The sequence below is a fragment of the Hylobates moloch genome, unplaced genomic scaffold (genome assembly GCF_009828535.3).
Source record: "Hylobates moloch isolate HMO894 unplaced genomic scaffold, HMol_V3 SCAFFOLD_13, whole genome shotgun sequence".
Lineage (NCBI taxonomy): Eukaryota > Metazoa > Chordata > Mammalia > Primates > Hylobatidae > Hylobates > Hylobates moloch.
Window position 1 is genome coordinate 30,960,695 of NW_026652288.1, and position 12,561 is coordinate 30,973,255.

The window sequence follows — 12,561 nt, forward strand, 5'->3', positions numbered from 1 at the left end:
CCCCACAGGGACCCAAGCAGGTGGATCCCCTGCTGCTACTCCATCATCCAGGCCTCTTAGCTGCTGGGGACAGCAGTGATCAGCTAGGTTGAGAGGGTTTCATTCAAAACAAAAGGAAGGGGCATTTAAACTGTAGATTAGATGGTCCGAATGAGAAGCAAAGCCTTTGCTTAGGTTTTCTTTGGCTGTATCTTGCTACTCCTTCCTTCCATCCCAGGAGCAAAGGAGAGAATATACACTCAGAGCTCCTATCCCCCTTAATTCCATCCATTAGGGAAAGGCAAAACTCTTGAATGCAGGTTTAGATGAGGCGACCCCTACATAAAAGACTCTGAACACATTGTCACTTCTATGTCGGCTAAGACATGCCTCAGGATCTCATTTCATAAACTTTACCTGACTCCACTCCCCTCCCTCAACATTGAGAGAGACAAAAAGAAGCGATGGGAAGGGGGATATTTCTGCCGGTTTCTTACTTGGCATAGGCCTTTTCCAGAAGTGCTCCCCAGAACAAGTTCTTGTAGGTGGAGGAGACGAAGACCAGCTGGCCAGCCTCATTCACAGGCAGACGGTCATCGATCACCACAGGAACCCAGTTCCTGTAGTGCCAGAACTGGAGGGAGAGAGTGGCCCCAGGTGAATGAGGACTGCTACAGATGGTGATCAGCCCAGAAGGTGAAGACATGGTCCTCCAAGAACCCTTTCCCTATGGCTCCCTCTGGGCCGAGGACCCAGGAAGACACTCACCCAGAACCGGAAGATGCCAGCATACTTCTCAGTGAAACTCTGATTCAGGGGAACAACCCGGCTCAGGATGTCCTGGTGCAAGGTCAGAGCTTGCAAAGCAGCCAAGAACCAGCAGTCTCCTAAGTTAGACAGCACACAGCATCTGCATGAATCTACTGGGGACTTCATGCCTGCAGGAAATGCCCGGTCTCAATGGCTACCCTCTCTGGGCTTGTAGCCTAGTTTAGGAGAAGGGAATTATATACTGGGAAGGCGGATGATGAGTGTGCAGTGGTGGGGCTGGGAGCATTGGCTGAAATCCAACCTGACCCCAAAACCAGAGCCATGTTCCTGGACCAGCTTTTAGATTCCTGAATGCCCTATCCTCAGGAATTGGGACCTCAACGCCACTCTCTTTTTCCAAATCTTGCCTCCGAAACTGATTTATGTACTTCTGGGAAAGCCTCAACCCTTTGGGACTCCATTTCCCTGTCTGTGAAATGGGTATCACTGGACTTGGTTGGGCCTTCCTTGATGACCAATTTACTATTTTAGAAAGGTAGAGTTGAGGATAGATCTGCTTTGATCCTATTCTGGGGAGGCTAATGACTGCTGTCTCAAGAAGGACCCATTGTGGGAACTAAAATAGAGTGAGCACATTTTCCAAACTTAAAATTTAGAACTGTAAACTGGTAATGAGGACTATGTGAGGACTTAGGCAGGGTATGGCATTCCCACGCATCCCCAGAGGACCAGTTTTTATAAACCTCACGGCAAAGAACAGAGCATGTCCAGGTAGCGTTCAGGGTTTGCCAGTGAATAGCCATTTTGGGCCTGTCTCCAGTGGGGGTCTCTGGCTTCTCTTCTTTATCATGCACTCCGTCTTGGCCAGGCCTGGCCAGCAGGCAGCCTGGTGTCTCTCTCCCGGGGCTGTGCAAACTTACCTACCATGCCCTGGCACAGATCCAGCCTTTTGGCCTTGGCAAAATAAGACTGGGGATTGCTGTGCAGCTCCTGGGGAAGACAAACAGAATTGTCATTCTGACCTAGAACAAAAAAGCTCCTGGAGCTACAGTGACCACGTTTTCCCATACCCCAAAACTGGACTTATGGGGACAAAGATACAGAATATACGTGTGATCAGTGCTATCTCAGAAGATCTGGGATACAGAATTCTGTCCTTTGTATTTCTCATTCCTTCTTATAGCTCGTGTAAGTCAGAGCCCTGGAGAACTCTGTGTAGATATTGAGAAATAGCACTGATACCAAAAATGCCTTTTCTTAGAGTTTCTATTAAAAATGGAAACACTTTTATAGGAGGTATTTTCAGTTTTCCTAGGTATCTTCTCTTTCTCTTTTTTCTCCCCTACTCCTCCTTCTTATTCCTGACCCCTAATATGATGGTCTCTTTGGCTTTTCCTGATGAGATGCAGCCTGTGGTGGGGTGGTAGGGGGGTAGTTTCTGCTCCGTGGCAAGATTTATATTCTCAGTCTTTGCGCGGACACAGTTTCCCCAAGTCAGGTGTAGAGCAGAGTCTCTATGTCAGCAGTTCCCAGGATTTTCTGAGAGAAGTAGGATTTTGGCTGCCATGTAGTTTAGGAGGCTCACTGCAGAATTTTGCACACAGTAGGGACTTCATAAGTCTGGGGCTGCAGGTATCGATGGTGATGGGTGAGTAGGGAAGAGAAAAGGAAAGTCTGTGGCACATGCTTTACACTTTACCCTGTTTGCTAGCCGTGTTCCTGAAATCTTGTATGTAAATCAAGTTTCAGGGAGATGGATTACATTTGAACACATTAAGAAGTTGCCTTTTAAAGGAATTGATGTATTTTATAGAGTGAAGAATACTTTTGTAAAGTGATTAATAGCTTCTTAATTTACATGTTTCATGAGCCTGTTTTTTGGGGAGGAGGTTGGAGAGATGTTAAAATTTATCTCTCTGGCAGATGGTATTGGCTGTGACTCAGGAAGCCTTGCCATCTCAGATGAAGCTAAACAGTACCTTGATATATTTTTGGCTATAGCTGTTCTGCATATTTCTGGGCAGGACTGAGGGAGGGCTACATCTTAGACCACTCTCAAAATCACCCCTGGTTTTCTCCATCTGGAAAGTGAGAATGTGGGAACATACCCATTCCCTTCTCATGGAGATCAATGACAGTAAGACCTGGTGTGATATTGTGAAATATATATTTGGTCTTCATTTGCTCAGTTTTCTGACACTCAGCTCCTAAAACCTTGGGAACCTCTAGAGTGATAAGAGTGTTCTTTGTATGCTAATGATTGACTGGTGACTGGTGGTCCCTAGGTAGCTTCAGGAGAGGGTCTGGTCATTGGAAAACCAAGGCAGAATTAGAAGGTTGGGACTTTCAGCCCCACACCCTGATCTCTGGGGAGGGGAGGGAAACTGAAGGTTAAGTTGATCACCAAAGGCCAATGATGTAATCAATCATGCCTAGGTAATAAGGCCTCCATAAAAACCCAAAAGGACAGGGTGTAAGGAGCTCTGGATATCTGAACACATGGAGGTCCCTGGAGGGTGGCACAACCAGGGAGGGCATGAGAGCTCTGCACCCTTTCCCCATGCCTTGCCCTATGCATCTCTTCCACCTGGCTGTCATCTGCATCCTTTGTAATACCCTTTATAATAAATCATTAAATGTAAGCGAAGCATTTCCCTGAGTCCTGTGAGCCTCCCTAGCAAATTAATCAAACCCAAGAAGGGGATCATGGGAATCACGGTCCTGATTTACGGCTGGTCGTGAGAAGTACAGGTCACAACCTGGGACTTGTGATTGGCATCTGAAGTAGGGGCAGTCTTGTGGGATGAACACTCAACCTGTGAGATCTGACACCGTCTCTGGGTAGACAGTGTCGCAATTAAATTTCATTACAGAATACCCAGATGGTGGCCACCAGAGAATTGTTTGGCATGTGGGGAAAACCTCCTACACATCTGGGGTTAGAAGAGTGTGTTGTGTTGAGTGGAGAGGAGAGAGTAGGAAAAAGCCTGTTTTTTTCTCCCATATATCTTAGGCGTAGTATCTGAAAGCCTTAAACCCTGGGGCAGGAGGGTCTGGGCTGACACATTTTGCCTCACCGGGGGCCTCTTCCACTGCAGGCGGGGTGGCAGCTTCTGCAGCAGGGAGCCACTGCCGATGGAGCTCAGGGTGGCCGGGAAGCTGGTGTCTTCAAAGAGGCAGCCATTCCTCAGGCACTCTGCCAGCAGGGCCTCAAAGTCCTGTTGGGGTTGCTGTGGAGAGGCCCTCCTAGAGTACCTTGGCACCAGCTTCCATCCACATCGGAAAGATGGCCACAGAGACATGGCAGGTGGTGGGTACAGTCCTGTGAGTCTTCCTGAGGAGTCTCTGCTGCTCCTGAAATGGAGAGAGGATGGTCAGTTTCCTCACTTCCTGTTTGTGCTTTGCCATTGCCACAGAGAGGAGGGGAAGGATGGAGAGAATGGGAGCGGAGAAGTCAGCTGGTGAGAAAGAGACAGAAGCAGGTGGTTCGATTTTGTCCCAGAGAGTGGGTGTCCTTGAGCACTCGCTCAAGTGCTTGAGGACCTGGTGGGAGATCAGGGATCTTGTGGCAAAAGCCTACAGAAGGGAAAGGTCTCTCAAGCCTCAGGGCTGAGTCCTGGGCCCCTGACTGCACCAGTGTCACAGGGGTCCCTTCTGCTTAGTGGGGAGGCAGGAGAAGAGAAGTAGGAAGCTGGAGCTCAGTACCCTTGCCCAGAGGGTCCTGTGCCTGCCAAGGTAGTGGGGAGTAGTGGCTGCCTGCTCAGGCCTCCACCAGGCCTCCCAACTCCTGCCTCCCAGCTACAGACACACAGCATTCCTCCTGCTTCAATGTCCTCCTTATTCTTCCCTGCAAAACCTCCTCCTACATTATCTTTATTTTTTTTTTAATTTTTATTTTTTTGAGACAGAGTCTCATTCTGTTGCCCAGGCTTGAGTGCAGTGGTGCGATCTCGGCTCAGTGCAACCTCTGCCTCCCAGGTTCAAGTGATTCTCCTGCCTCAGCCTCCCGAGTAGCTGGGATTAGCAAGGCCGCAGGGGGTGCTGGGGGCCAGCAGACCCCGCGCAGGAACCTCCCAAGGACGTCTCTCCCATCCCGGGAGCCCCCAGCTGTGCTCTGGGTCGGGGGTAAAGCCCCAGGCTCTAGCACAGGGCGCGTGGGTGTCTCACAGAAGGCCCCCATGGGTGGTTGCAGGCCCCAGCAGGGCTGCAGGTTGGCGTGGGCAGGCCGACAGTGCATCAGATACAGACCCCCGCTACCACACCCAGCTAATTTTTGAATTTTTAGTAGAGATGGGGTTTTGCCATGTAGGCCAGGCTGGTCTCGAACTCCTGACCTCAAGTGATCCGCCCGCCTTGGCCTCCCAAAGTGTTGGGATTACAGGCATGAGCCACCATGGCTGGCCTACATTCTCTTTAAAAAGTAATCCTTCCTTGAAGACTTTCTTGCCAATGTAAAAGGCGGAAAAAAAATCACACGCACATATTTTGGCAAATACCAACAGTTGCCGGTACGTGCCCATTCTCCCCTTTCCCTTGTTAACAGAATCCCTGTTTTGATAACCCAGCTACAAAACTTGATTTCCTGAAGCTTCTTGCAGGACAGGTTGGCTACACAATATAGTTTTTCATTTTACAGTTGCATAACCACCAATCTTATCTAGCCCCACCCCCACCCCGACCCCCCCATTTTTCAGGTGTTACAACTGAAACCTGTCCATTCATTCACCAAAAATTTTACTGGTAACTTATTTGTCAGGCTTGAGCTAGGCACTGCTCACGTAAGACAGTCTGGGCCCTCATGGCTCTTACAGTTTAGAGAGTGGGAGAGCGGGAAGGGTTAAATGATCTTCCTGGTGCTATACAGGGAGATTTTATAAGGGCTGTATCCAGAACCCAGAGCCCTGACTCCCATAACAATGTTCAGCTCTCAGTGCTACAAACTGCCTATTATATCCAGCACAGTGTTTGGGACAGAATGTATACACACTAAAAGTAACTCACAAACATGCTTATACCGAGTGTGAGTTCTCCCTCATGGCTGTAGAAGTGACCTGGGGTCCTCTCCATTTGTCAAGGTCCTGCCCATCCCCCAAAGTCTAACTTGAGTCCTTTCCCCAGGAAGCCCTCCTTGAGTGCCTGGAATTCGCTGAGATCCCCTCATTCTGTCTATTGACCCATTGTCTACCTCATTGGGCACCCTGCCGTCTTGGTGCTTCTCAAATTATCACTAGTGAAGGGCCTATGTTCTTTTATTTCCAATTTGTCATAGAAATTTAACAAAAATGAATAAATATGAACATAAAATTTTAAAAGATATATAAAGTCAAGCCCCTCTTTAAGATTTTTTCAGGTCAGGTGCAAGGGCTCACATCTGTAATCCCAGCATTTTGGGAAGCCAAGGTGGGCAAATCACTTGAGCCCAGAAGTTCGATACCAGTTGGGGCAACGTGACAAAACTTTGTCTACATAAAAATACAAAAATTAGCTAGGCATGGTGATGCATGACTGTAGTCCTAGCTACTTGGGAGGCTGAGACAGGAGGATCACTTGAACCGGGAGGTAGAGGTTGCAGTGAACAGAGATGGCGGCACTGCACTCCAGCCTGGGCAACAGAGCAAGACTCTGTCTCAAAAAAAAAAGTTAGATTCAACAAAAATTAAATTAAATTTAAATTATTTGATCAATTGCTATAAAAGTTTCTAAACACTTGCTCTCAGTTTTGTAGGTAGCTCATCAAGCACTGCTAGTGACCAGTTGGTGGAGTGGCCCCACTGTGATTCTGCTCTGAGTGATGTATGCACAGAAGCCTCTTCTGCCTAATGGCTTTTGAATCCTCTGCAGGATTGGCACTGCTAGAATGTTGTTTGTCTCACACCCTTACCCCTGAGAGCTGAGGGCAGTCGATTCCTGGCTATTCTTATTTGTCACGGGTGCCTGTGTACTTCCTGGGGGAAGACCCAGCCCTCTTCTAACCCAGGTCACAGAGACTCAAAAACTGTTGCTCAGGTCTTGTGTTTTTCTCTGGAGTTTTTTGTCCTAATGTGGATGAGTAGGCAAAGCTTCCCCCAGGCTTATCCCATTTTCTTCCCAAGAAGTTTCTTCTACCACCTGTACATTTGTAAACAAACTTGAGGCCTCACAAAGGCAACGTCTCCCTTTTTGCCCCTTCAAGCCTTTACAACAATCCTTTACTGCTTGTCCTGTGAAAAATGATAGAGGGTCCCCTGGCTTCAGAACCTCGCTCAGGCTCATGCCCTCCTTACCAAGTGCTGGGTCATACTTGGATTCCTCTTCAAGCCTGCAAATGCTATATCTCGTGACAAGCACAGTACATCATGGGCTCAGAAGACAAAACGCCCATCACAGGTTCCTCTCACCCTCCAAAGTTTAGAATGAGGCCACACGTGTGCGTGCACACACATACACACACACACACAATCTTATTTTTAAATAAGTATTCCTAAGTCACCTTAGGGAGAATATAGGCCCAGATGAAACCAGTTGGCAGTTCTTGCATGTTTCCTATATATTACAAACCATGGATGAAATTGGCTCATTTCCAGATTGGCACAGCTCTCTACAAAGGGCCAGATGGGTCTAGGTCACATTTGGAAATTCATTTTGACTATTGTAAGTGAGCAGCGTTGGAGCAGATCCACAAAATAAGACTATACAAATAGATAGGTGAAGGCGAATGGGGCTCAAGCTATTTAAGAATGTGCAGCCTAAAAGCATCCTCCAGGGGCCTCAGCGTTCTTTCCTTGGCTCCCCATAAGCTGCTAGGCTGTTCTGCAGTGGTTTGCATGTCAGCATTATTATTATTTTTTATTAGAGACAGGGTGTCACTCTGTCACCCAAGCTGGAGTGCAAGGACACGATCAAGCTTACTACAGCCTTGAATTCCTCCGCCTCAGCCTCTTATGTAGTTAGGACTACAGGTTCATGCCACCATGCCCAGCTAACTTTTTTTTTTTTTTTTTTGTAGAGATGAGGTCTTGCTATGTTGCCCAGGCTAGTCTCTAACTCCTGGCCTCAAGCGATCCTTCCACCTCAGCTTCCTAAAGTGCTGGCATTACAGGCATGAACCACACTGTGCCTGTCCAAAATTTATTTAGACTCAGGAAGTAAACAGAGAGTCAGGCTTTGATCTTCACTTCTTCCATACTGGCTATTCTCCCCTTATCTATAGATGCTGGGTGCTAGGAAGGGTGTTATGATGGTGAGAGGTGTCAAATAACCTGGTGCTCAGATAACCTAAGTGCTTTGATCCAAAGGAGGAGGCCTTTGAACGCTAACTGGCTTGTGACCATCAGGAGCATCACCAGACAAGACACCTGGGGATACACCAGCCAGCAGCACAAACTCCAAACCCTAATCCTTATATACAGGCAGGGTTCCTCGTCTCTCCTGATAACCCTCTGCCTATTTAATATGTTAGTGTTTATTAAAAGGTAAATGGGAACATTTTAAATGTGGGAGAAGGAACAGACTGTAGATACACCTTGTGTCAAAATTTACTCCTTCAGTTGGGTCTCAGTGGTATTTCAGTAGCCAGTGTGAGCAGGATGACAGGAGCCAGCTGTGCACATCTCTTCCCAAGTCTTTATTCCATCATGCCATGTTAATACCTTGTAATTGGCCATCGTGGGAGTGTCCACACCATGGAAGGGGTAAATGCTACAAATCAGAGCTACTTGGCCTTTTAAAAAAAAAAAAAAATTGAGAGCTAGTTGTTGAATATTACCAGCGCAGCACTGGTCAACCTTAAGACAGCAGATTGCCTGGTCCTATGAGGTTGTCCACCTGGAAGTTTCCCTCTTGTCCAGGAATATAGAGTCCATAGCCACAGGTGAGAATCTGTGAAGGCTTTACAAAGGGTGGTCTTACAACTCATTCAGAAAGAGAGGTTGATATCAGTGAAAACATTGACTCTCACAAACTGGACAGAAATGAATACTAAATCTCTGCCATTAAAAGTTCAGTCAGGGCCGGGAGCAGTGGCTCACACCTGTAATCCCAGCACTTTGGGAGGCTGAGGAGGGCGGATCACGAGGTCGGGAGATCAAGACCATCCTGGCTAACACGGTGAAACCCCGTCTCTACTAAAAATGCGAAAAAAAATTAGCCGGGCGTGGTGGCAGATGCCTGTAGTCCCAGCTACCCGGAAGGCTGAGGCAGGAGAATGGTGTGAACCTGGGAGGTGAAGCTTGCAGTGAACCAAGATCGCACCACTGCACTCCAGTCTGGGCGACAGAGCGAGACTCCATCTCAAAAAAATAAAAAATAAAATAAAATAAAATAAAATAAAAGTTCAGTCAGACTTCAGGTTTTTATACATTTGTTCTAATCACTTTAAAGTCAGGAGAATTAGTTTTCACTTAGCTATGAGTTGACTTATTTTCATTTTAAAATCCAAATAACATATTTACTGCAGAAAAATCAAGGGAAAGAAAGGAAATATAAATTACCCATATTTCCACTACTCAGTGATAGTCATAGTTAACATTTTAATGTATACTTTTAGAGAAAATGTTTTATGCTTATTTTTCTAATGAAAGTGAATATAGTATTATACACTGTGTTTTATACTTTTTTTACTTGACAATATCTAATGAACACTTGCCTTTGCCAATAAGTTGAATATACAAGAACGTATTTAATTATTGCAAAGCATGCCAAATCATAGGTCAACCAAAATTTATTTTTAAAATCTACTGTTTCTGGAATTTCATGTTATTTCTTCTTTTTCACTAAACAGTGACAGTATTACTAGAGTTTAACTATGTCTTTGAGCACATCCTAATTATTTTCCTAGGATAAATTTGAGCTAGAATGAAATTTATTTAACCTAAGAAAAGATATTTACTAAAAAAATCTAGAGGAACACCATACTTTCTGAGGAAAGATAAAAGATACTTCCTTAAAATAAACAGAAGATAAGAATGGTGATTACTACCATTCTTAATAACTTTTAATTGTAATTCCTAGTTAAGCCAATAAAACAGAAAGAAAAGAAAGAAGAAAGAAAGAAAGAAAGAAAGAAAGAAAGAAAGAAAGAAAGAAGGAAAGAAAGAAGGAAGGAAGGAAGGAAGGAAGGAAGGAAGGAAGGAAGGAAGAAAGAAAGAAAGAAAGAAAGAAAGAAAGAAAGAAAGAAAGAAAGGAAGGAAGAAAGGAAAGAAAGGACAAAGAGAGAAAGAAAGAAAGAAAGAGAGGGAGGGAGGAAGGCAGGAAGGCAGGAAGGAAGGCAGGAAGGCAGGAAGGAAGGAAGGAAGGAAGGGGCACAAAAGTCAAAGCAAAAAAATGACTATTATTCACAGAAGAAATTATTTTACATGTAGAATATCTAAGAAAATATTTTTTAAAAACTATAGGAAATAACAGAATTCAAGAAGGTCAGTGAATACAAGTTAAATACACTATACAGAAACTCAGTGGTATTCTTTTTAAAACAGCAAGAACTAACTAGAAAATGTATTAGAAAAAAAGATCTATTCTTCATAGCGACTCAGGTTACTAGTTTGAGTAACCTGGTGCCATTAATCAAATACAGGAGTCAGTTAGAGGTTCTGTGAGCAAAATGATTTTAGATATAATCATTATAAACAAATACACATCACCAATGAAGTTGTGTATAGATCATGGCCCCAATATTATTAAACGCGCATGCACGCACGTGCGCACACACACACACACACGATGGGAAGAAAACATATATAAATAAGATTATGAACTACCTCTGGATAATGTGACTAAGACATTTATTTTACTTTATTAGACTTTTCTATATCTTCTGGACTCCTCGATTAATATGTATTACTTCTATCATGAGGAAAAAAATGTGTTTAATAAAAACACAATATTAAAAAAAAGCAAGTCAGTAGTTACCTGGGGCTAGGAGAGGGAATTGCTCGGGAAGGAGTGCAAAATAACTTTTGAGGTAATGGAAATGTTCTATATTGACTGTGGAGGTTGCATCTGTATATTTTTTCATCAAAACTCAATGAACTATGCACAACACACTTGAAAACATGGCCAGGCACAGTGGCTCAAGTCTGTAATCCCAGCACCTTGGGAAGCCAAGGCAGGCAGATCACTTGAGGTCAAGAGTTCAAGACCAGCTTGGCCAACATGGCAAAACCCCATCTCCACTAAAAATACAAGAATTAACTGGGCGCCGTGGCGGGCGCCTGTAATCCCAGCTACTCAGGAGGCTGAGGCAGGAGAATCGCTTGAACCTGGGAGGTGGAGGTTGCAGTGAGCTGAGATCCCGCCACTGCACTCCAGCCTGGGTGACAGAGTAAGACTGTCTCAAAAAAAAAAAAAAAAAAAAAACCATGTGGTACATGTTTATTATATATAATCATGCCTCAATATAGTTGATTCAAACTAAAATTTTAAATTTATATAGAAAAACCAGGGGATCTGTCTGATTCCTGTCCCACTGGCATCATCATGATGAACTACTGCCTTGATTTGGAATAATAAGATCTGCCCAAATCCTGGCTTTCTTTGGTGGTGGCTACTTTTTCAACCATCTCTGAAGCAGTTGAGAATTGTGGGCTCCATTTTAAAGTGGGAAAAACTGAGACTCTAAGAAATAGGAAGGAATTTCCCAGGAATTTCACCAGAGTACAAAAACAGGAACTAGTTCCCAGGGGTCCATTCAGTGTCCTGAGTCCCTGCCCTGACGTTCAGTTCATTCACATGTTTACTGAACACCTACTATGTGCTAGACACTATGTCTCAGACTGGGAACGTAACACCTGGCCTTTGATCAACCTATAGAGGTAGAGTCAGGTCTCTGGAAAGGAAGCAAAAGAAATAAGTACCATGCACTCACGCACATGAACCTGTAAGAAAATCCTCCTGGGGGATGATGGATTTCCAGAGAACTCTGTCTGGCATCTTGCCACAACCCACTAAGTTGTCTCAGGCAAAATTGGAGTAGAAACCTAGGCTCTTTGTACAAGACTCTGTCTACATGATAAAAAGCACCGATTGAAAAACGATCAATTCCCTCCTCTCGACAGTCGGAACAAAAGAACAAGACTAACTATAGGCTTTGCCTGATTTATCTTGAGCAGGGATTGTACTTCTTTTGTGTAATAGGCGGTGTGCAGTGGCCATAGAGTGCTAGCTTTGGAATTAGAAAACCCAGAAGGCAAGTGGGTTTGCCACCTCTTCCCTGTGTGCCCGTGCGCTGACTCCTCTATCCTCTCTGAGCTGGCTTCCTCACCCTCAATATGGGATGACATGTACTGTGCCTACTCTCAGAACTCAAAAGAGATAACCGTGTGAAAAGACTTGACAAAAGTCTAAAGTAGGAGTTGGCAAACTACAGCCTGGATAAATAAAGTTTTACTGAAACTACAGCCACACTTACCTGTCTGGTATTGTCTGTGGCTGCTTTCACATTACAAGAGCAGAGTTGAGTCATTGCCACAGAGTCCTTAGGGGCCACAGGCCTAAAATATTTACTATGCTGTCCTTTACAGGCAAAGTTTGCTGAGCACTGCTCTAAAGCACTGTTTAACCAGGTAGATTGCTGTTGCAGGGCTAGGCACAGGGGTAAGCTCCAAGTAGGAACTCACAGATTAAAATGTGGTTGGTTGAATCCATCATTAAGAATTTATCTTAATGAAACAACTTTATCTCTAATTGATTCGTTGACTTTTTAATAGACCCTTAACATTTACAGTTACATTCATGTCTCAAAACACTTGCAAATGTGGCCTGCAGTTTCTCTCTGCTAAAGTTTCGCATCTAATCCCTTATTTAGATGTGATAACATCAGGCATTCCTGGGCAGTTT

General features: G+C 44.8%; 1 protein-coding gene across 2 annotated transcripts in view; it reads right to left on the bottom strand.

Annotated features, from left to right (window-relative positions):
• The window catches only part of CAPN14 (calpain 14), a 42,383-nt gene that overhangs the window by 26,043 nt on the left and 3,779 nt on the right, over positions 1-12,561 (bottom strand). Inside the window, exons 2-5 of one of the 2 annotated variants that reach the window (XM_032172614.1) lie at positions 3,828-4,104; positions 1,671-1,740; positions 748-866; positions 477-613 (exon numbers count right to left, since the gene is read on the bottom strand). In XM_032172614.1, coding sequence (XP_032028505.1) covers positions 477-613; positions 748-866; positions 1,671-1,740; positions 3,828-4,052 — 551 coding nt within the window. In that variant the 5' untranslated portion in view covers positions 4,053-4,104. Of the gene's footprint in view, positions 1-476; positions 614-747; positions 867-1,670; positions 1,741-3,827; positions 4,105-12,561 lie in introns of those variants that run through there. The other variant, XM_058426806.1, reaches the window with a different exon arrangement.